Source organism: Ovis canadensis, chromosome 7 (genome assembly GCF_042477335.2).
Source record: "Ovis canadensis isolate MfBH-ARS-UI-01 breed Bighorn chromosome 7, ARS-UI_OviCan_v2, whole genome shotgun sequence".
NCBI lineage: Eukaryota > Metazoa > Chordata > Mammalia > Artiodactyla > Bovidae > Ovis > Ovis canadensis.
In genome coordinates this window covers 34,001,672-34,026,352 of record NC_091251.1, presented here as the reverse complement: position 1 = coordinate 34,026,352, position 24,681 = coordinate 34,001,672, and the positions used below count along the sequence as shown (strand labels likewise).

The 24,681-nt window shown below is 44.2% G+C and overlaps 2 protein-coding genes and 1 non-coding gene across 15 annotated transcripts in view; 2 read left to right on the top strand and 1 right to left on the bottom strand.

The window, feature by feature from the left end:
- Window positions 1-18,700, bottom strand: part of SLC7A8 (solute carrier family 7 member 8) — a 52,652-nt gene extending 33,952 nt beyond the window's left edge. The window contains exons 1-4 of the mRNA XM_069597726.1: window positions 18,401-18,700; window positions 17,801-17,984; window positions 3,257-3,461; window positions 2,147-2,298 (exon numbers count right to left, since the gene is read on the bottom strand). Of these exons, the coding sequence (XP_069453827.1) occupies window positions 2,147-2,298; window positions 3,257-3,461; window positions 17,801-17,942 (499 nt within the window). The 5' untranslated portion in view covers window positions 17,943-17,984; window positions 18,401-18,700. The remainder of the gene's footprint in view (window positions 1-2,146; window positions 2,299-3,256; window positions 3,462-17,800; window positions 17,985-18,400) is intronic.
- TRNAW-CCA (transfer RNA tryptophan (anticodon CCA)) lies at window positions 14,191-14,262 on the top strand. Its single transcript has one exon. It is a non-coding gene; the product is annotated as a tRNA-Trp (tRNA).
- Window positions 18,701-18,791: 91 nt separating the features above from the next.
- Window positions 18,792-24,681, top strand: part of RNF212B (ring finger protein 212B) — a 60,254-nt gene continuing 54,364 nt past the window's right edge. For 4 of the 13 annotated variants that reach the window (XM_069597735.1, XM_069597733.1, XM_069597731.1 and 1 more), the window contains exon 1: window positions 18,792-18,892. The gene's annotated coding sequence lies outside the window, so the exon portion shown is untranslated. The remainder of the gene's footprint in view (window positions 18,893-24,681) is intronic. The other 9 variants (XM_069597737.1, XM_069597734.1, XM_069597743.1 and 6 more) reach the window with 4 other exon arrangements.

Sequence of the window (24,681 nt, the reverse complement as noted above, 5' to 3'; positions counted from 1 at the left end):
GAGTCACCCACCTAGCCTTAGTGCATTTGGGGAATGCAAAAAAAGCAGTGGGGTCTGCCTGCCTGAGGAACTCTGCTCTGCGGCCCAGGTTCTCTCTGAGGGAACAGACTGAACAGTCTCAGGGTTCTTGACTTCTAGATGAAGGGTAAGGGTGGCCTCTAGTCTGAGACACTTAAGCAGTATCAGCAGGAAAAAGGAAGCCATGTCTGTGTGTACAAGACGCTGACACAGCAGTGGCCAGCACTCTGTGATCCCCCTCCCACCCCCACTAACCTGTCTGATGGCAGAAACAGCCACTGTTCCCACATTCCCACACCAGCTTCCCCCTCCTCTTACCTCCCGCAGCTCCAGATCCAGCCAGCAAGCAAGGACCAAATGACTATGCTTGTGACTACCCTCAGTGACTAAACAGGACCACCAGGTGCCCCACACTGTGGGAAGAACGCTCTTGTCTCAGGCAGTCCTTGTCACAGCAACCTACAGCACACGTGTGATTGCACCCCCATCTCACAGGAGGCAGCTGGTGACCTGGTCGAGCACTGGCTGCAGTTAGAAAGTGGTGTGGAGATGCAGGCTCAGGCGGCATGGTTTTGGATCCCACATCCCTCTGCCTCCAAACTCACAAGCACAAGGAATATGCTCCGAACAAGTATGCTGACTTCACAATAACAGTCGCCTAGATGTGGAGTCTATTCCAGGGCTGAACACCACTGCCAAAGTGGGCACACCCACCAAGAAGATCACCACTCAGGTCCCACCCCAGCCCCAGGGTGGTGAGTGACCCCCTCCTTCCCCTTCCCACCAGCAGGACAGAAGGAAGTGTCAAGCCCTGGGAAAGAGTGTGACCAGGGTGGTCAATGCCCTGAGCTAAGTGATGTGTGCTGGAAGGTGTGGGGAGGCAGGGACAAAGCTGATTCTAGAAAAGGAACCTCTGAGATAGTCCAAATATTTACTTTAGAAATCAGGTATTTTTGGTTAAAAGATATAATATATCCCAATCCATTGAGATCCCTGATGATCAGAGATTAAGTGCTGAGACTTCTAGAAATACAGATTGCCAAGCTTCTCTATAAAACCTCTCTAAGAAACTTCCCTGGTGGTCCAGTGGTTAAGACTCTGCATTTCCAGTGGAGGGGTCATGGGTTCAATCGCTGGTTGGGAAAGTTCTGCATACTGCATAGCACAGCAGAAAAAAAAAGCCTCTCTAACCTACTGCAGCTCATAGCGACCTTTTCCCTTTCTCAGATTTTTTGCTGCAATTGAATTCCAATCATGGAATCTGCCTATGACTTTTCTACCTAGTCAGAAAATTCATGAAAGGTAGAGACCATAGATGTGGCATTTGTTTTCTCCCAACTCACACCTTTACACTCTCCTCACAGAGAGGTTTAAGATGTGAGCTGGCAGGTGGAGGCAGAGATGGAGAGGCCAGAAAAGTCTTCCCACGAGCAGCAGGGGGCCTCCAGCATGGTGCGTGTGCTGGAAAGAGAAGGAACGATCTTGGCTAATTCACTTGCCTGGCTCCACTTCCTTTCCTGCTCAAGGAAAATGTAACACTAGCCCAGCTTACCTTATGGATTTGTTGTGAGGCTTGGATCAGATAACACATATGAAAGTGCTTCATATATAAGTAAACCCTGCCAGTGAAAATTATAGTTCTTCTGAACAGCTACTTAAGTTTCTTCTTTTTTTAAAAACCAAATAATCATATATGGAGGGCTTCCCAGGTGGTGCCAGTGGTGAAGAACCCACCTGCCAATGCAGGAGACATAAGAAACACGGGCTTGACCCTTGGGTCGGGAAGATCCCCTGGAGGAGGGCATGGCCATCCACTCCAGTATTCTTGCCTGGAGAGTCTGATGGACAGAGGAGCCTGGTGGGGCTTATAAAAAGTTGGACACGACTGAAGCAACTTAGCATAACACAATTATGTGTGGAATCCATTTGCCTACAGCAGGCATGTTGGACATTGAAAAGTAACAAGGCATAAAAATAAAAGGAGCAGAGGAAAATAAATAAATATATAAATAAAAGGAGGAGAGGAAAAAAAATTACTAATTAAAAGGAGAGGAAAGAAAGAGGGAGAGAATGGAGAACCGGATCATGAGGAAGACACTGTCCTGAGCGAGGCCCAGATGGTACTTACGTAAGCAGAGGGCAGCGAGGAGGCGAAGGCCAGACTCTGGGGGGAAGCAGGTGGGGAAAAGCGGCTGAAGCACGTAGTTGGAAAAGGTGAGGGCGATGACGGCCTGGTTGGTGGGGTAGATCACCAGCACCGCGATCCACAGCCTCAGGAACCTGCGGGGGAACCAGATGGAACTTGAGCCAAGATAGGAATTAAGACCCCCGGCCCCACCACCAGGCATGGCAGGGATTCAGAAGCCATCAGGGGAAGTCTGGGCAAGTCATTGAGCAGTGTTGAGAGAGGCAGGTGGGCTAAAGGGATGCTGAGGAGCCCAGCCCCCGCCTGAACGAGACACCTAGCTCTCCCTACCGATAGTAAATTGGTTTAACAATGAAGCACTATTTCAGCTAGTTCCAACCCACGTCTTAGTTCCTTCCCTCCTCCTGCCATTGTTTCATCATCTCTTCTCTACCACTCTGGCCCCCAGAAGCCACTGGTGGAAAAGAAAATCCGCAACCCCAGAATCTTCACAGTCAGGGCACGCTAACGGTGTGGCCAGTTAAATGCATGTTAAGGGGGTGCACTGAGTGGAGTTTGAAGGAGAAGTGTCCTCCATACCCTTGGGCTCCTTGGTTAGAATTGAGCTCTTCAGTATCTGGGCTATGGGGGCTGAGAAAACCAGGGACACCACTCACTTATTTTTCAGGATAAAAGGGCTTTGTTTTTGTGATGTGCTTTCCCTGGGCATCTCCAATCAGAGGTGTCATTTAGTTCTACTTGTTCTCACTCATAGAATCTTGCTCTCTAAGGTCAATAGAGATTAAGGGGATTCCCTGATGGTTCAGTGGTTAGGACTCCACACTTTCACTGCCAAGGGCCCAGGTTCGATCCCTGGTCTGGGAACTGAGATCCCACAAGCCACAAGGTACAGCAAAACAGGACAAACAAAAACCCTAAACAGAGATTAAAACTACAGCCTGGTTCCTCTGCCACTGTGAACGGGATCAAGGGAACACAGGCTGAACTGGCAACCATGAGGTGGAAGAACCCCAAGCTTGCACCCTCCTCAGCACACTGGACAGCCCTGGCCTTGGCTTCCCAGACCACTTAGTCCCCCCACTATTCTCTTACCCAGCCAGGCCTCCAAAGATGTCCTTGACATAGGAGTAGTCACCTCCAGATTTGGGGATGGTGACCCCGAGCTCAGCATAGCACAGGGCTCCCACAGCTGTGATAACACCTGTCACAATCCAGATGATGAGAGCCAGGCCCACAGAGCCGGCATTCTCTAGCACACCTTTGGGCGAGACAAAGATTCCAGAGCCGATGATGTTCCCTGTGAAAGGCATTGAGAGTAGTGGTGAGACAACGGAGTCAGACCCCAGCACGGCGGAGGCGCTCTCACCTTTGATCTCAGACCCCAGCACGGCGGAGGTGCTCTCACCTTTGATTTGAGGCAAAATGCCTTTGGGATGCACAAATCCCCTCCGGGCAGACATATCTAGCAATAACTCTCCTTAGCAGGGGAAAGAGCGCCAGACAATGAACACGGCGGTCAGGAACTGGTCGGGTATTCTACATGCGTCACGTAAGCATCAGGACAAGCCAATGGAGTCAGATACCATTTCTCCCATTTTACAGAGGAAAGTGAATTGCCTAAGTCTACACAGTAATAAATGGTAGTGCAACTTGAACTTCCAGGGCGCTCCGACTGGGCCAGGCATAGTCTAACCAGGGTGGCGACAAATGCCTCACTTAAGGCTGGCTGGAAAAGGAAGAGCTGTGAAATGGGCAGTTAGACAGCTTTAAAAATGAGCTGAAGGGTAATATCTTTGGACAGACTGTGGTTATACCCTGTGTCTGGGGGTTTCCAAGACCCACGAGTACGGACAGCACTCCTGGAGGCTGGCCTCTACCCCAGACACAATAGCCCCACCCTTGGTGAGGAGCATGAAACCCTAAAAATACAGCTCTTGTAGTTTAGAAGTGGTTTGTTGGGACGCAATATGTGCAAAGCTATATATTCTTCCAAAGGTCATTCCCCTCCATTGTTTCACGTGCTTCTCACAACAACTTCACAGAATTCAGGAGGAGAAAGGGCAGATGTTTCTATTTCACAAACCAAGAGACACAGCGGGGTTAAGTGGCTTTCTCCAAATTCCACAGCTACTGATGGGTAAAATTGGATCTAGAAGTCAGTCTCCTGATGCTTAATCCAAGGGTTCTTTCCACTAATCCACATCGGTTCTGTGTATAAGGGGCTGGTCTGCTCCCGGCAGGTGAGGCTGGCCCCAGGGACTGAATGTTGGCTGCTGCGATGTGTGTGTAGGCAGGGGAGGAACAGGAGTGTGGGGGCAGCTCCTGGGACGTTTCTTTCTAAGCTCTCCTCTGTCCATATCTTAAGATTCCAGGGGTCAGGGTCCAAGGGTCGGGTGCTTCGAAATCTCCCTTTTCCTCTTCGTGCCCCACCCAGCTGCACCAATGAGGGCCTGAGGGAAGAAGTAGACACTAAATGGATCCAAGTCAAAATGCAGAGCTGGAGTACCGGAGGCCAGTTGGATTTGACTGTTCTGAATTCCTACCATCTCTCTTTAGTGGTCTGGAACCAGTTCTGGACTGATCGAGATGCAGACTATGGGATTTTATGCTCAAATTTTAAAAACTGACTTTTAGATCTCAATCACAGCTCAGCCTCAATCCAGTCCTGAAAGCTTTCACTTCTAAACCAAAATTCAATTTTTATTTCCAGACTGTGCATCCAGGTTATTTTAGTCAAAGAGGAAGAGAATATTCCCATCCTGAAAGCAGTAATATTTCATTCTTTTGGGATGTAGAATATGCTGCCCCTTTTCAAACTGAAGAACTGCTCCTTGAGATGAGTAACGAGACAGGGGAGGGGCCAGGAGGAGCCTAGGAGCAGCTACAAGCCGTGAGACTGAAATACCAAACTGGAGAGCCTAGGGCCACAGCTAGATTGAAATGCAAAGATGGCACATTTCTGACTCAAACAGGCCTCTTTTCTCCTAGTGTTAAGCCATCCCAACAGAACAGGGCTACGTAGAGAAATGAAGCTAAAAGAAAAAACAATCCCTCATGTTTAAATTTGTGCTCTAAACATCAGGCCAAGAGATAGAGAAAAATGAAATCCTGGGTGCCCCCAGTTCTTAAAGGCTTTTCCTTTTTTTAAGTTTGAGGCTTGGAATGAGAAGCTACCTCTCAACCCCCTTCTCAACTCATCTCCCATGTGTGCTGTGCATGAATGCTGGGTCAGCAGAGACTAAAGGGCCTCCTGGTAGCATCCTAGGACGGTCAGCGTCAAATGACCCTTCACCTGCCACAGTGAACGTGAGATGGGGTTGCTGATAGTGCTGAAAAGTAACAGTAAACTCCTTGCCTGGCAGGAATTTATCAGAAGAGTCATCTGTAGGGCGTTTTAAAGCCAGCCAAGAAGAGAGCAATAGAAGGTTATAAAACTACCTCAAGGGCTTGGAAAAATAATCAGTATGGGAGAAAAACAGGGTCTGACTTTGGTTTTTAAGATGCCGAAAGGGGTCGTGGGGCAACAGCCAAGAATTTCTCAGGACCAGTAAAAGGCTGTGGATGTTACTGAAAAGATCTCATTTTCTCAGTAATCAAGAGTGTTCAAGTTTTACTTCAGAGGTCTTAGAAAATACCCCAGTGGAGATGAGTGAGCACTTCAGTTCTCCTGCTTTTGCTCTGACATTTCCAGAGCACGTGCCCCACCCCGTCATCCCAGGTGGAAGGTGGGCGGTCCAAGACAAACAGCCCTTTTTGGGGGTCTGACCACTTCCTGTCTCCGCTGGTTCCTGGATACTGTGTCCTTCCATGGAGCTGCTATAGCAGATGGTAAGGCTTGGCACTGGGACAAGAGTTCTCCCTATCAACCATCTTGATTTTCACCAAATTAAAATGACAGAGATAAAAGTGGGGGGAAAAAATAGAGACTATCTTGGCTGTCCAGTGGTTAAGACTCCATGCTTCCACAGCAGGGGGTATGGGTTTGATCCCTGGTTGCTGCTAAGTCACGTCAGTCGTGTCCGACTCTGTGTGACCCCACAGACGGCAGCCCACCAGGCTCCCATCCCTGGGATTCTCCAGGCAAGAATGCCGGAGTGGGTTGCCATTTCCTTCTCCAGTGAGTGAAAGTGAATAGTGAAAGTGAAGCCGCTCAGTTGTGTCTGACTCTTCGCGACCCCATGGACTGCAGCCTACCAGGCTCCTCCGTTCATGGGATTTCCCAGGCAAGAGTACTGGAGTGGGCCGCCAGTGCCTTCTCCGTGATCCCTGGTTGGGGAACTAAAATCCCAAATGTCTCACAGCGTGGCCAAAAAATTTGGGGGGGCTTCCCTGGTGGCTCAGTGGTAAAACAATACACTTGCCAATGAAGGAGACGTGGGTTTGATCTCTGATCCAGGAAGATCCCACACGCCTCTAAGCCCGTGCTCCAGAGCCCGGGAGCCGCAACTACTGAGTCCACATGCCAGAACTATTGAAGCCCACGTGCCCTAGAGCCCGTGCCTCACCAGAGAAAAGCCCATGCGGCAACGAAGACCCAGCACAGTGAAAAGTATAATTTAAAAAAATAAAAAGTGAAAAAAAAATTGAATTATGTTAACCAAAACTGAGAACCGGGGGATGGGAAGGAGAGGAACGTCTCACCCTGATTCTAGGAAGTCACTGCCTAGAAAATCAGAATCAGATGTCTCCTCTTCCTTAGCAGCCTCTGGAACGGCTACAGGAAGAGGAATGTCACTTAGAGCACAGCTATGTACTGGAGCCGAAAGAATACTGACACTGCATTTACTCAAAAGTCATGTCTTTTACATACAATCTTTAGTGTAATTTTTTGATTAGTATATATCTCCACTAGACTGTAAGCTCCATGAGAGCAGAAACTGTATTGTTTACCTGTGAAATGTCACAAAGTATTAATAAACACTCTATAAGTATTTATCAAATAAATAATGTTTGATGTCAATCTACAACTTACTTCCATGGAGCAGTTTAATACACCTGTTTATCTGGAACCTCAAAAACCTGTGAAATATGTCAAGTGTGTATTGTAGGCAAATGAGTAAAGCAACCCACTTATTCCACTGCTGAGAGCAGACTGGCTAGTATTACCATCTCTACTTTGTAGGGAAAGAAACTAGGGCAACCATTATTCTCATTTTTCCAAATGGAGAAGGAGGTATTATTTTCCCTGTTTTACAGATGAAGAAACTAAGATGCAGAGAGGTGGTTATTTGCCTAAATCACAGGGTAAATTAGCAGTCACCGTCATAGCCTCAAGCTTTTCCCTGAAAATTGTCGGTTTTACATGCTCCACCCTATAGATCATGAGAAAGGTTCACAGAAGTTGCTTGTTAAAAAACTGGAACACAGATCCGATTCTTTCCTTCTATTGCAATACCAGCTTCAGCGATGAGTTACAAAAGATTCGTGCCCATTACCTTACTTTATTCTCACAATTACTTTCTTGGGTGCACAGGTCAGGCACTCTCACCCCTATTTACCTTTGTGAAGACTGAGGCTCAGAGAGGCGAAGAGCCATGATCAAAGTCACATACTGCATTAGGTAGCAAGGCCTGGATGAGAGGCCATGTTCTTGGACTCCTGGCCCAGAGGTTCCTCCTACTCTGAGCTGCCTCTCCCTGAGAAATTACGCAACACATACCTTAACTTTTACACTGTCCAAGTGCAGGGCTTTTACACTGTCCAAGAGAGGCTTTTCTGGAATGGCTTTGAAAAAGGAGAACAGGGGAAGGGCTTTTTTGCCTTTGACTATGAACCTCTCTTGATAAGAGGTTGGAAGAAAGTTGATTACAGCAGGAATTTTTTTTCTCCATTGTTTTACTCATCATCTACAAAGCCACTCAAGAATAAGATGCCCAGCTGTCTGGTAGAGCCAAGGTACTGGAGATTGGTTGGGGTTTCAATCCTCTCTTTCATCGACCCCAATTAGGGAAATAACCATCTTATCACATAGATCTTCTCAAGTAAAAAATGGGCTCTAGGATGCCTGGACAATGAAATCCAGCTTGGCTTGTTCTGTCAAAGAAAAGCCAAGTGAACCACTCCATTAAGAAGGGGCCAAGTGTATCAGTGGGCAAGTCATCACTAGAAAAACTGCTGAAATTGAGAAAATCCACACTGGCCACGAACAATCGCTGACTTCCACCTGCGGGCTAATACCCATGTGATTCCTATTAAGGCCTTACTCACTTCCAGGCCTGTCCACGCTAGAATGCTGCAGCCATTACAGAATGTCCTAGGGCATGGAATTACAGATTTCTACTGCTCAACAGACCCTCAGATCTGAAAGGCTTTGGCCTTTCCTACTGACTCATGCTAGTCTTGGAATCTAGCCAGGGCTTCTCCTGGACCTTGGAGGTTCTGTCCATTTCCGTGATGTCCAGACAAAGCCAGGGTGAACCTTCTTTGTACTTCTCACACAAAATGGTTGGAAGGGTCTCAGGATTTTCAGGATTGCGAGAACAGCATGGAAGTGGGGTCGGCACATTGAGGCCAGGCTTTGATCCTCACAGCAGGCCTGAAAGCTCACCATGCCTCTCATCCTGTCTCCACTTTCCATCAGGACTGTACAAACAGCCACTTCAGGGTGACGGCAGGTCAGGGCTCCAAAACACGCCCTGTGGGGCTGCTGTCTCTTGTGGAACAGAGATGTGGAAGGAGCTTTAGGACTCTGCTGGTTTAGATTCCTTGCTGAAGAATGAAATGGATGCTAGACTTAAGAGTCAGAGGAGCCACTGAGCCATTGCTTTGCCACTCACAAGCTGAGTGGCCTGAACTGTTCTTAGTGTCCCTACACCTGCTGAATAGGAATACTTGCTCCTGCCTTGCCTACCTCACAAGGTTGTGGTAGGGATCAAAGGCGAACATACATGCATGGAAACACTTTACAATCTGCTTAATGATCACAAATATAAGGAGTTGCTAGGATTTGCAATAGTAGGGGTAGAGACAGTCTCTGATGCTGTTGCTGCTGCTGCTAAGTTGATTCAGTCATGTCTGACTCTGTGCGACCCCATAGACGGCAGCCCACCAGGCTCCCCCATCCCTGGGATTCTCTAGGCAAGAATACTGGAGTGGGCTGCCATTTCCTTCTCCAATGCATGAAAGTGAAAAGTCAAAGTGAAGTTGCTCAGTTGTGTCCGGAGACAGTCTCTAGAAGGTAACAATAATGGTCTCGTCTTGGAAGTTTGGCTCTGAAATAGCACTGCAGGGCCAGGGCCATGAAGAACATTCTCTGAGCATCTGTTTACTTGTCTAGGTATGATTTTTAGATGCTTCAGGTGGGCGGCCAACAGGTAATTGCATCTCAAAAAGTATTTATCGAGCACCCACTCTGTACATTCTTGCTTTAAAACGTAATTGGGAAGCACTAGTTACACACATGGATTTTTAATATAATAGATGGAGCCAACCACCACCCACCAGTGACTGAAAGACAGGCATCCTGGCCTGAGGGGCTAAGTCTGCTGAACCCTCAAAAATGCCCATTAAGGATTCACAGCAGGTGTCCAGCGTCTCCCTGTCGGATTGGGAAACCAGGCACCAATAGTGAGAGGCTTTGTCTACCTCAGTGGTTCTCATCCAGGGACAATTTTTCACCATCTCCCCACCTTCAAGGGACAACTGACAGTGTCTGGAGACATTTTTGATTGTCACAGCTGGTGAGGGGGTGCTACTGGCATCTAATGGATAGAGGCCAGTGATACTGCATGGGACAGCCCCTCAAAACAACAAAATATCTGGCCCAAAATGTAATAGTGCTGAGGCTGAGGGAAGCCTCAATGTTAATTTCTAAAGTCTTTTTCAAATTTGAACTTAAATGAGATTTAGCATGCTTTGTGTTTTGCTTTTTTTTTTTTTTTGCTAAGTGTAAAAATGTATTGTTTATGGAAATAACTCATTTTTAAGCTAAGGCTTTTTTTTCATATGCAACACTAAATTTACCACCTTAACCATTTTTAAGTGTACAGTTCAGTAAGTTCAGTTTGTTAAGCATATTCAGGGTGGTCCAGTGATTAAGACTCTGTTTCCACTGCAGAGGGCACACGCTCGATCCCTAGCTGGAGAGCTAACACCCCACAGGCGGCTAAGAGAAAGCATATTCACACTGTTGGGAGACAGATCTCTAATGGACGGTTTGGCTTAGATTGGCTGCTATTATTCAAAAACTACTTTCTATGCATTTACTCATGCCAGGCTGAATACATGCGGATATGAAAATGAGAAAGACTCAGTCCCTGTCTTCAGCAAATTGTGGGGAGAAGTGATGACATGGTGCACGTGGACTCAGAACTGACACCACCAGGGAGAGGAGAAGTTGCATGAAAGCAATCGTAATACATGACAAGATATTAGGGATGGACAACGTCATTTGTGGGGGCTGCTCAGAAAAAGCTTCCTAGAAGAGGGGAAGCACAAGAAGCTGATGAGTAAGTAGACTCGAGTCAACAGAGAAAAGGAAAAACACTGTCTACTTGATAAACAGGTCAGACTTGGGCTGAATTGGCCAGTTCTTCCCATTACCCGATCAATCTAATCTGTTTTTGAACCAAAATGAATGAGTGTGGGGGTGGCGGGGGGATAAGGGAAGTGGGGGTGGTGGAGGATGAGCTTAGGAGAGAAAGAAACTAGTATTTATTGAATATAAACTGCTGGATACTTGCCAGTTTAATATTTCACAAAAAATTTCTATTTTATTGCCAATGAACTTGTTCCAGGTTACAAAGCTTGTAAATAGGAAAGCAGTTTACAAACCCAAGACTATCTCCAAAGCCCTTCCTTTTCTGATATCAAAAATGGTTCCTCCCTGTCCAAAACATGATACAAATCATGGGAAAATTCATCATATGCTTTCTACTCCCAGCATCAGGACCCAATTAGCAAATGTCTCCTTATCCCTAGACAGCCTGACCTGCCTGTATCAGCTGCTGATTAAACACGCTATGCAGAATTGTACTCTAAAGAGGCTGCTAAAGCATTTACAAATCTCACAGATGTACAGGCACCTTGAAACTCTATACATAGTGAGAAAAGTACACTAACAATTCTGCAGCAATGAAACACCCCCTGGGTGTTCACAATCGGCCTTCACAATATGCTGCTCAGTGTGAGGTTGCCCAGAACATCTCAAGGCACATTATGAAACCCTCTCCCCAGGAGTGACGTCACTGGTAATGCTGAAGATATAACCTCAGGGAGCCAACCAATGTGAAGAGTTGTGACCGTGACAATGGATGAGGGATGAGATGTGACTGATTAAGTTTTTCAGCTCAGACTTCATTCATTCTATAAATATAACAGCTTAAAATAGACTTGAGGCACAATTTGGCTTCTTAGAAATAAAATTCACCAGTGCTTAGCACAAAGCCTAGCATATAATGCTGAATGAGTATTTGTTAAATGTTAAAATATAAGATGATCAGAATCCTGTGACCAGTAGCCCCCATACCTGTGCCAGGGAGCAGCCTGCATTTTGTCATTTACAGATTTCCAGGGAGAAGAGCCCAGGGGGCCTCCTTTGCAGACATGTTCTGGGAGGGGAACAAGGCGTGGTCTTTCTTGCTCTGCACTCTCTCAGCTGGGAGTTAAAAATTAGAAGGGATAAACTCCTTTTGGTTGTTTCAGGTAGTTCAGGATATATTCTCGGGGTTATTTGCTCATTCCTGCTTTTTTGATATCCTCTCACCTGGAGAATCCCAGGGACAGAAGAGCCTGGTGGGCTGCTATCTATGGGGTGGCACAGAGTCGGACACAACTGAAACGACTTAGCAGCAGCAGCATCTCCAAACAATAATAACCAAACAAGGACTTCCCTGGTGGCCCAGCGTTTAAGAATCCGCCTGCCAAAGCAGGAGACACAGGTTCAAGCCCTGGTCTGGGAAGATTCCACATACAACTAAGTGCATACACCACAGCTACTGAAACCCTCATGTTCTAGAGCCCATGTTCTGCAACAAGAGAAGCCGCTGCAATGGGAAGCTCTCACTCACTGCAACTGGAGAAAGTCAGCAGGCAGCAATGAAGACCTAGTTCGGCCAAAAATAAACAAATAAACAAAAAAAAAGTAACAAAAAAAACCAAGAGCAACAACAAACATTCCTAAGGCTTTCTTGGTAGGCAACTCTGCTGCTGGATTAACCCTCAGAGGAAAGCAGAAAACCCCTGGTATCTGGGCAACTTGAAAGTCTCACCCTGTATGCCCATACCGCCATGCCGCTTCAATAAGCCAATTTAATTCAGAAAAAGTGGTATGTGTATGTGGTGCTGGCCTCTCTGAGAAGGTCATCTGATCTGGGTACAGGGTGTTTTTGTTGTTGTTTTTGCTTTTCTAAATAGAATGGGTTGTTTGATTCTGTTTCTTTGGACATCTTTTTTACCTGCTGGGTTTCTATTTTCTTTCTCCTACCCTAAGTGTCTCCTGCTAGTCATTTATTCTGCATTAACTCTGCTCTTTGAGAGACCATATTGTAGCCCTGCCAGCAGCCCTGCCTCAACTAGATTACTCCTTGTGTTCCCTGCCTGGTTCCTGGAGGTAGGAAGCCACAGGATCTCTGGTTCCAGCCACCCTGTGGGGCATTTTGATTAAGCCCAGTGGCTTCAGAGTTCAATGACTTGAGTGGGAATCCTGGCTCTGCTACCGCCAGTTATTTATTCATTCAATTCCACCCTTTCCATAACAGTACTTATTTCATGGGCTTAGATGAGAATACTCATAAAGCACTCATCTGGCATGTGGTAGTGCTCAGTAAATGGTAGCTACTTATTATTATTACACCACTAATTATAACCTCTCTCTGTTTACCAAGATGTGTTTGTTTTGAAAAGTATCCTACTTGGCTTCTGTCTCAAAGTTTTCTTTGAGAACAATGAGAGTTTTAAACATGTTTTCATCCTGAATGAACCAAATCCTAATCCCTCTCATGTTGAAAAAAAAAAAACCTGAAGTACAAATTTGAAAAGAATTTTCACACTCCAGCCCTCTGGTTAATATCCAATAGACATTTGGGGGATTAGAAAGCTAATACATTAAATCAGAGACTAAAATGTAAAATCTTCTAAAATGGTGTAAAAATACATGGGTCTGAAAATCTTTTGGACCTGAAATATTTCCAAATCCATCCAGTGCCATTTCAGTATGGTTATACCTATAGCATGCTTCTTTGTTGACAAACGGCCTTTAAAAAAAGTTTTCCCCCAACTTTTCCAGTATCAGATACCCATGTCCTTTCCCAACTCCAATGTCAGGGCCATGGTCCTCCATGGCCCACTCCCCCCACCACACAAGACACACCAGCCTCCCTCCTTCCTCTCTTGGTTACCGATTAGAAACAGGGAATGGCTAAGAGCTTTGAGTCTGGAGTCAGAAGATCTCAGTAGTCAGTCCCCCAGGATCTGTGACTCCATTTCCCCATGTTTAAAACAGAGTTATAATATCTATTTCCACAGAATTGTGGTCAGGATTAAATAAGGTAATATATAGAGAGAGTTTGTGTAAAGCTCTGGTTTTTCCAGTAGAGAATGCCGGTCCAGAGACGAAGAGTGAGCATGTGGGAGAGTCAATGGAAGTGTGGTCTGTGCTGACCACATCCTGCAGCAGTGCAGCCAGCACACCTCAGGCTCCAACCCCCCCCACCAAAGTCTTCCTGCAGCTGTACTGGTACTTCGTCTACTCTCAACTGATTGCTCAGATCTTGTTTACATTGGGACACTTCCTTGCAGGGAACACAACACTGAATGCTTCGTCTATAAAAACAAATAAGGACCTCTGCACAGGATCTGAAGGCAAACGTCTCTTTCAGGGCATGACAACTGAGAGTACAGAATAATGCTTGTGAGTTTGATTTAGGATTTAGACAAGCTGTAGGTCTGAATCTTTAATACTTTTCAGCTCTATGACCCTGACCAACTTTCTTGTCTCTCTGAGCCTATACTTCCTTATGTGGAGGAAGGGCTAAGAAGTGCCTACTACATGGGATTATTGTGAGGGATAAATAAGACAATGTAGGACTTCCCTGGTGGTTGAGTGGCTAAAACTTCATGCTCCCAATGCAGGGGCGCAGGTTCGATTCCTGTCCAGGGAACCAGATTCCACGTGCTGCAACTAAGACCTGGTGCAGCCAGATAAATAAATACTTAAAAAAAAGAATGTATGTTTGGCAATTGGACAAGTGTCTGGCATATAATAAATTTTTAATAATAACAGTAGCTTTGATAGCATTAATTAATGAATTTTGTGGCTCCTTCATACTCTCTTTCGATTTCGAGGGGGACTCCACATTCAAGGAGAAATCTAAGTTCACCTATTACCAACAGGTTTCTTTGGCCAAATATGTGGCGAGCAATAGTCTGGTTAAATTAGGGCAAGGGTGAAGTTAAAAAATTAAAACTGGACAACCTCATTTCCAAGTTGATGAAACTATTCCTAGCTTAAAAGATTTTCAAGTTAGGTTCCCAACAGCCATTCAAATAAACACTTTATTACTATTGTCTTCACATTTGTGTCAATTAAAGTCAACAATCATTTGAGTAACTATTTCAAGTCAGGGACTCTGCTAAGCACTAAAGATTCAGAGATATACACGACACATTTTTTTTGCTCAAGGAAATAACAGTTTAGCTGTTGTCCTTCTACCTACCAAATCTCCCAGAATTATCTTCTCTATTCCATGTTTCTCCATGTCCTTCAAGAGGCTTCTTAATCTAGTTCTCAGCAAGAACTTCTCGTTCTTTGTGCTTCTCACCATTCCCCTAACTTTTTCCTCCTTAAGTAACTCAACTGTATCATAAATTTCCAATGTTCTTTGTCTAATGCATATAAAACTTATCTCTCTGATCAGATTATAGATAATTCTAGAGCATGCATCTTCTATTGGTTCATTTTATATTTCTGTAACACCGACCATCTTGTTATTCCTATTTTATTTTAAAACTGTTATTTCTTTCTTTATGGCTGGACTGGGTCTTTGTTGCTATGAATGGGCATACTCTAGCTGTAGCGAGTGGAAGCCACTCTTCCACGTGATGCACGGGCTTCTCATTGCCGTGGTTTCTTGTTGCAGAGCACAGACTCTAGGAGCTTAGGCTTCAGGAGTTGTGGCGCACAGGCTTAACTGCCCTGAGGTACATGGTATATCTTCTCAAACCAGGGATCGAACCCATAACCCCCGCATTGGCAGACAGATTCTTAACCGCGGGACCACCAGGGGAGTCCTTAGTATTCCTATTTTAAATCATCGATGCTGATTGTGAATGAAACTTTTACAACATTTTATGAAACATAGGTTAACTTATCCCTAAGTTAACTGGATATGAGGTCAATTTAGGGCAGTTGCTCTTTTTTTCCATACCTTGTGATCTGATTCACTTAGGAAATTTCCTTTCTCTTTATACCTTTGAACTCTTTCTTCCACAGTGTTGACACTGAACGCTAGAGCACTGAATTTCATGTGCAGAATGCCATTTCTATTTTTGCATTTGGTCTTGAAAAAACCTGAATCACTGTCATCTACTCGGAAACCCCTCTAGAGGACAGGGCAGCTACTCAGCACATCTGTAAATCAACAGCCACACGGCAGGGGAAGTGGAAAGGATTTTGCCCCCACAACACCCTAAAGGGGAAATGTGTGTCTCAGCTTAACTGAAGATACAATCATGACTATTAACTCTACAAGGATTCTACTTTGGAATAATACCCTGATTTCTCTGAAATCATGTATTTGGGGCCTCTTTTCACGATAGAATACCAGTTATTATTCTTCCTGCTACAATACCAATAGGAGCACTGGGACTATTCTTACACTGAAGTGCTATCCATGAGGTTGTGGACAAATCATAGTAGCATTCACCCAACTAAAAGCCATAGCTCTTACACCTGGACACTCCCATTTCTTCACAGTCATAGAAAAATACTAAAGAAAGAGACAAAAACAAGCTCATTATATAGGAAAATATCCTCAACCCTTGAATACCTGCGTATATATATAGGGGTGGGTGAGGCAGGAAGGGAGGTCTGATTGTGGTCCTGTGCATGTGGGTGTAAACATCTGTGTATGAATCAGAATCTTCCCAAAGGAAGGAAAATACTTAATCCTCTCAGTCAAGCTGTGAAAGAGGTAACAGCTCTGGGCTATTTATAGACCTTAAATTGGCATGTGCTGTACATATTGAGTACTTTGCTGATCTCATTTTTTAGAGCAGTTGCAATAAAGGTGAGATAGAGAAAAGGTAATGAGAGATTAAAATCTTGACTATAATATTTTAACATAACATTACTTTACTTGTAACTGTAGATGCCTGGAAACCTACCAGAGTCAAAGAATTAGATAGAGCAGCATTCCACTTTGAAAGCTGAGTGGAGATAACACTGAAGCCTGGGTGCAGAGGTGAAGAGGATTATCTGAATACTGTACTGATATTATTTGATTTCAAGGGTGTTCTCCAATGTCAGCATTGCTTAGTTGCCAAAATGCTTCTGTGCTACCATGAGGACCATAGGGTTATCCAGAGAAACTGGTCTGTGGGCATCAGGACACGACAAGCCTTCAAAAGGAAGTCTGCACAGAAACCGATCTGGCCTGACTGTCCTGTACCCCTTTCTCTGGGGAAAAGGTAAGGCCCTCTCCCAAAGACAGTAGAAGAAACTCTCACCTTCTGGAGTAAAAGCAGTACTGAACCATTGCGCATCCATCTACAGGGGCTCTCTGGAAAGAGGACTGTGTGTTATCCAGAGACGGCCATATTTAGGACCCCTGCCTGGTAGAGTGCAGTTACAGGGTTGGAGTGGCCTGCACTGGCACTCTCGGGGACACTCAGCCTCCCCAGTTTCAAAGTCTTCAGCCAGACTCACCATTCTAATTACTCCCCTTTCCCTTCAGACCCTCACAGGGTCTTCCATGAGGTAAGAGACATAGATGTTACACAACTCCACTAAGCAATGAGAGAAGCTGCCAACTACACAATTACAGAAAGGTACAATCTGTCACTTCTTTTCTTCCATAATTTATTTCCTCACCCATGAAATGGGAATAACAGCCCTGTCACATCTACTTCACAAGAGGAAGTGCTGGATAAGATGGGAAAGCTAGAGAAAGGCAAGGCATCCTTATACTGCTGTTTTGGCTATTTTTATTACACACCCCCTAGACCCATAGTCTCATATAAAGTAAAACCAAATAGCTCCTAAATATGTCTCAAAAGCCAATCCACAGCCTGTTAAGGAGATGGCTGCAGAAAAGCCTGTTAAAAATCTAGGTTCCCCAGTCCTACGTTAAATCACTGGAATCAACCTTTCAGTGCAGAGTCCAGAGACCTATATTTTCAACAAGCTTGCAGGCAACACTGACCATCAGCCAGGAGTGTGTCCCTTAAGTGCTCCATTCCCCAAACACTGGACAGAACTGACTGGTTTGGGAGAAGAGATGTATGATATACAACACTTCCTATACCTCTCAAACTTAATCCGTTCGTGCAGGCGAAAGCACAGGTGAATGACAACCCTTTTCTAAGGGAGCAGGACACAGAAACAGTGCTTTGCGGGGCTGGGGGACTGAGGGATTAAGGTTCTACTAGAGGACCTCCAGACAAGGAGGAATGGTCGGTGGGAAAAGGAATTGGACTCACCTACAATGATAGCACAAGCACTGACCAATCCAATCTCTTTCTTCAGGGCCACTCCGCCCCCTCCAGAATCCGCCTCCTGCGACTCGCTCCCACCTGGGTGGTTCTTTTCAGTGTTGTTCCGGTGCCTGGCTCCTTTTTCCATGTTTCTCAATAGGATTTCAACCTCCGAAAGGGATCTCTCTTTCTAAATGCATATGGGTGTAAATATATTTAGAGAGAGAGCCTTTCAAATGGAAACGTCCTTTTCCATCGTAAGGACCACTCCTACCCTCTTAAATAAATAAATAAATAAAAGACCCAGGCAGATAAAAGCGAAAGATGAAAATATTCCTATTCCGTCTTGACACTTTCTTGTCACACGTGCTTACAAACAAGGAAAGTGTTGTTAAAATGGGGGCAAGGGGGAGAGACACAGACATTTAAATGTAAAAATAGAACTGCCCCAGCTACTCCGGCTGGAATTCTCCTGAAAGGGATGTATCCTTCAGAAACCAGGACCGTTTTGCGCTGTGTACCAGGCAGTGGCTTATTTCAGAGCTTCAAAGAGGTAGTCTGGATTTCCCTCAGCTATCCCCCTAAGAAAACAGAGATTGTCTTTACCTCCCTTTATCCTTTTATGAGGATAAAAGTAGTTTTCATTAACTGAAAGGGAAAAAGGCAATCCTCCGGTACTTTCTTCTCTTTCAGCGGACCTGACCGATTTGCTCCGGGTCCTGTTTCCACCTGGCGTGGGTTCCTTCCCCCTCGCGTCTCCTGCCTTCCGCTTTCTCCAGAGGTCCTCTTCGGTCTCGCTCGTTTTCTTGTCCTTGTTTTCCTCCTTCCGATCTCCGTCAGTCCTCAGGGCACAGCCCGCGCCATCCCTGGTGGTTCCAGGAGAGTGCCTCTAGCACAAACGAACGTGCTTCCCTTTTAGCGAGGGGTTTTAAGTGCTGGGCTAGCTCCGCCTCCCACCTCCAGCGTTGCTCTCCATCCTCCGTCTCCTCCCTCCTGTTCAATGTAAATAGCAGCACACAGTCCCCAAAGATCACCGACAAGATGGATGAAAAGATTTCTCTTTAGTCGATCTTCTCCCTTGTCTCCATCTTTCTCTTTGTAAGTAGTGGAAGTAAAATCCTCCCAGGTCGACTGTTCGGGAGAGTCCAGGAGCTAGTATAGCATTACAGGTCATTCAGCAGACGTGGGCTTTATAAATAAGGGACCGGTTGTGCAGACTCTTCAATGCCATCAGAAATACAGTGGCGAATGTATTAAAATATTTATGTCTGGAAGATTTGAAGGAGAGAAGGCAGTAGGAACGTTATCTTCGAGTATCTGAAAATAGGAGGAAATCGGGGGTGGGAAAGGGGAATGGAAAGAATTAAGACTAGTGGAAAAGAGGTTCATTTAGTATAATTGTGAGCAGCCTTGAAGAGTACAGTGGAAACAGAAGTACCCGGAAGAAATGGTGGCCTTAGTGATCACATCTCTTACTAATATTTAGTGTTAGATGAAACAGGGAAAAAAAAAAAAAGACCTCAACCCTGGTCCCAGGAAAAAAATGACACAAAATCTGGTGGAATGGGCCTTTTATAGCTTCTAATATTATGTTTTGCATAATGAAATTATTAGAAGGGCAGACCAGAGAGGAGGTGGGGAGTTATTATCAGCACCTCTCTGATCATGAAGCAGATTGTTGATGTTAAGAGATGACTTACTTCCATATTGATATTGTATCTAGTTTTCTGTGAAGAATTCTACCCAGAAACTCCTGCCTGAGGTGAGAGCAATGACGTCTATATAATTGCAAAGTACTCTGAAAAAACAGCAGAAAGCAATATAGCAGACAAAAGTATAAATCTAAAATGAAATTATTTTGAAAATGTGTTATATACATTATGCAAAAGCACTTGAGTTTAAAGTGGGTCTAAAAAGAAAGTTCCCAAGTTGACACTAAGTGTGGGAACTTGGCCTCACTTTCTGCAGAATGTTCCAAAAAATTTTGAATTTTAAGAAAAGTAAATACTTAATTTCCTTAAAGTGGGGATGGTTGAGCTGCTGTAGGAAGGTCTTTTCCAAATGGGGTAAAGTCCAATCAACAATCTTTTCCACTTCTTCCCTTGACCACTCAGCAAGTATTAAGAGGTTTCAAAGGTTGAGAGTTCAACTGCTTCTCCTTCTGCAGTTCATGATACAATAAATTGAAAGCCTCAGCAAAAAAAAAAAAAAAAGGTGGGGGGTAGTGATGCAAAAAGGATTTTTTTTCTTAACAAAAGGAGCAGAGAACAGACAAGGCAAGGAATATATAGCCCAAAACTTCACAGAAGGGGATGAGTCATGAGAAATGAAAAAAATTTGAATTGCTTTTGGCCTTTCCTCATGACATCCGAGAGTATCAATTCTTTCATTTTGAAACGTCTGCTCAAATTTCAACATCAAGGTATAAACCAATCTTTCTGCTTACAAATATGAATTCTTTCAGTAATGTTTCAATTCAAAAGGTGTAGATTTAGTATGAGATAAAATAAAAATATGATGAATTCAAGGTCTCTTGCCTAAACTGGTGCTAACTGACCACAATAAGGTAAGCTTTAGCCATCTCAATTTATGAACTAAGAAGCTAAAAGAGGAATGGGATCAAATACAAGCATGGAATGCAATTAAGCACACTCAATTGGAAAGAAGGGTTGTTGAAGATTAATATTTCTATTTTTTTTGCACTTGAAGGTTATAAGTGGCTTATGATTATCTACTAATGATATAATGTGAAAGCTAGAAAAGGAATCTCCACCCCTTCTCCCTCCACAAGACCATTCATGTATATTATATGGCTCCCTCCAGGTTGGGATCTTTTTGTGAAATAAATCCTAAGTGTGTCAAAATTCCACATGGCTAACATGGAACTCAGGAGAGAAAGAAAAGTCTTCCTGTGATATGTTGAGAAAAATCTGTAAGAATAATTAACTGAAGGTTCAATTTTGAGCACTGAATTCTTCTTTATTCATAACTAATGTACATTTGCCTTTATAACTTTGAATCTACTATCCATATTTAAATAATACATTATCTACAAACTGTTTTCTGCACAATATCTTGACTTTTTTTTTTCTCATTAAATACTATGGGTAGACAAGACTATTATTTTTTCCTCTTTTAAAGATTAGGAAGCTGAGGCTCGGAGAAATGTCTTATCTGAGGACAAAGATAGGGCACCTTTGGACAGACAGGATATCAAATGGTTTACACTGAGATCTTTTCCCAGGACACTGCAGCTACTTGCTGATTCCTCAGCTTCTTCCACCTGAGAGAGACGAAGACCTTTGATCAGGGCCATGTCCAAATCTTCTTGGGTTGTTATCACAACTGTGCCAGAGCTCCACCTTGATATCACACCTGATATTTGTTCAGTGAGACCCACAGGTTTTAACCTGTCCCCTACTCCTCTACTTGTACCCTTTTCCCATAGTCCCACAGTCCTTTCCAGGTACTTTAATACAACTCTGGTTCCAGAATCACTGTTTACTGGGTCACTGTTTACTATTGTTTTTCATGCTTAAGATGAGAAGAAATTAATCTTTTTACCCAGGGAAAGGATGGGTAAGAGGGTAGTTTTCTTAGGAATCTGCAGTTAGGAAGAGAAAGGCTGTGTGAGGCTGACATCTACTGCACAAAGAGGGGTATAGCATGGGGGACACTACTTGTGTAATAGTGGAACAAAAGCCATGTTTCAGTATTCCCCTTTCAAAACAACAGATAAGAAGTAACTGTTAATGCAGAGCAGTAGAGCACAAAGCACATTCACTCCATTTCTGACTTTTTTTTTTTTTTGCCTTGTTGCATGGCTTTCATGATTTCAGTTCCCTGGCCAGGGATCAAACCTGGGCCATGGCAATGAAAGCCCCTGGACCACTGGACCACCAGGGAATTCTCTTGACTTCTTTTTCTGGACAAGCATTTTATTCTTGTTCCTTGTAGCCGAGCTGTGAAGTCTGAGGTCGCTAAAAGAGGACCCAAATCTCTTTCTGGAGAGAACTCACAGTCCATGCTCCCAATCCACTCTTCTCGCACCTTCCTGCCCAAAGTCAGAAGGGAGCCATGATTTCAATTAGAGCCAGCTTTCTTCCTGGAATCCCAGGGACCAGCCTATAGTGAAACTGTGGCTTCCTGAGCTAGTGGTTCTAAGAGCCTTTGTTTCATTAAAAATGGAAAGCAGATGAAAATTAGTGAGTAAAGAAGAAGGAAGGAAGGAAGGAAGGAAGGAAGAAAAGGCCAAAACGGGTAAGAAAAAAAAGAAGGTAGAATGAGGAGATGCCCTCAGTTAAGCCCTTTCAAGGGTATGCTCTGTTTGCCTTTCAGACATATTCCTAAATTGAAAGGAACTTGTATCTTCCCGGGTTTATGTAGTCCTGAGAATTTGGATGGAGCAGACCCTGTTTTGTTATGATGGTCCATTAATTCATGCTTTTCTGGAGATAATGATGAATCCTTGCTCTGACACTAGAGATAAAAATTCCAGCATATTATTCTCCTGTCTGCTGCACTTGGCTGCTTTCCATGGAACTAGCCCAGCACTAGTGGGAAAGAAAGAAAGACACACCCCCTGAGGCAGACTGCATGTCCTTCACTCCTTTACTGGCCACATCTATCATGGCACCTTGGTATTCTTCTTTTTAGGATTTAGGTGACTTTAGTTTTGAGTACTTAAATATGAAACTGCCACCTCCTCACTGGTTTTAACCGAGGAGTTGTATTTACCAAAGATGAGGGTTCTTGTCTTTTAAGATATGGAAGAGAAGCTCTCTGAGGTCAGAGGTTTGTTTTGTTCAACTGAGGTAGCCCTAATACCTTAAGTGGTGCCTGGCACTCAATAAATATGATTCAGTGAATGAATGGTGATGGGCGTTAATGAATAATAAATTATATAATAACCAATGAACCGATGTGCTCACTAATTGTAGCAAAATATAGTCCTCAGTGCTGGGAGAGGTACTGGATTGTGGAAAGAGGGGAACACCACCATCCAAGTTTGACTTAAAGATCATTTTTCACAGAGCACACATCTCAAGCAGGCCTTCCATACTGCCCAGCAGTCCTACTGCAGTCTCATAGTTATTGCCTCTTGCATTTATCTCCTGCTTGCTGCAAACCAACACCATCCCCCAAATCCTCACTGTCAGTTGACATCCTTGCCTATTGTTTCATGGTGAGACAACAGAAGAGAATGTCCATGTCCTCCAACCACTAAATCTGTCCAAGTGCCTGTATCTTTCTCTGCATACTCCACCTCCCTCTCCTGTAGAAATGGATGTGGTGTGTTCCTGGGTATCTCCCTGACTTGTGCAATAGCTTCTCTGTCCTTTCTTACCCACTCAGGAATTTTGCTCCTGCAATTACTCCTCTCTTTCCAGAATCATGTTTTTTACTCTCTCCTGGATCTTTCCTATCAGCATGCAAACATGCTGTAATAACTTCAGTTTAAAAAATACAAAACTAAAACAATAAAAATTAAAAAAATAAATAAATAATACAAAACTAACAGAACCTCCCTTGACTTTACTTCCCTCTGCAGCTGCCACCCCACTTCTCTGCTCCCCTGTTTCCACTTCTTCACCTCCATTCATGCTTGAGTCTACTACCCGTAAGTGTTCGTCTTTATCCACACGATGAAGCCATCTGCCAAGGTCACAGGTAGCCACCACAGGGTCCAGTCCGATAGGCATTTCTCAGTCTCCAGCCTACTGATCTCACAGCAGCCCTGGCTCCTGGGGTCCACTCCTCTGGCTTTCCTCTACCTCATTGGCCTCTTAGGCTCCTCAGCTGGATCCTGTTTTCTTCCCAATCTCTCCTCTTCTTCATCTTCCCTCACTACCTGGGTGTTCTCAGTCCCATGACTTTCAGTAGCATCTACACACTGATATTTCCCAAATTTATAGATCCAGCCCTCATCTCTCCCAGAAACTCTGGAATTAGCTATCTATCAACTTGATGTCTTTCTTGGATGTGTGTGTAATAGGCATCTCAAACTTAACATGCCCAATTACTTCAAACCTGGTCTTCCTCCAGTATTCCTCACTTTAGTAAACTTTAGTAAACATTTTAGAGTTAACTTTGACTTACCTGGTCTCTTATCTTTTACTCTACATCTGGTTTATCAACCAATTCTATTAGGTGTCAATTTAAACTTACTGAGACATGATTTATTTCTTACCATCTTTACTGCTACTACCCTAATTCATTATGACCTTTATGACCGTCTCACAAGCTCTCACCCGGACTATTTCAATCATTTCCTAGTTGGGCTCCCTGTTTCAGACACTTGTTCTTCTAAAATGTCCTCCTATACATCATTCTTAACAGAGTAACCAGAATGCTCCTCTATAATCATAAGTCAAGTCATATCTCTCCCCTGCTCAGAATCCTCCAAAGGCTGCCCATCCCACCTAGAGTCAGGTCTGAAGTCCTTTCTCATGGCCTCAGGTGAGCATTCCAAAATCATATCCTTGTACTCTTCCTTCCACTTAATCCTCCCAGACTCCTAGGCCTCTTTCCTGTTCTTTGAACACTGAGCTCTGCCTCAGATCTTTACATTGGCTGGAGCTTCTGTGAGGAAGACTCCTCCTCTTAGACAGTCATGTGCCTTGCCCCCTCCTGTTATGCTCATCCATCATCAAATGTCACCTTGCAGGATTTCTCTGATCACCCAATAGAAAAATCAATCTTTATCCTATCACCTAGGCATTTTTTGTTGTCATTATCACCTAATATTTTTTGCTTATTTTTTCCTTGTTTCCCCTGTTAAAATGTAAGCTACAGATGATTGGATTTTTAATTTTTTAGGGGGGGAAATGATATTATGGTTATAATGAATATATAATTGTATATCATAGCTATATAATCTTTTAGAG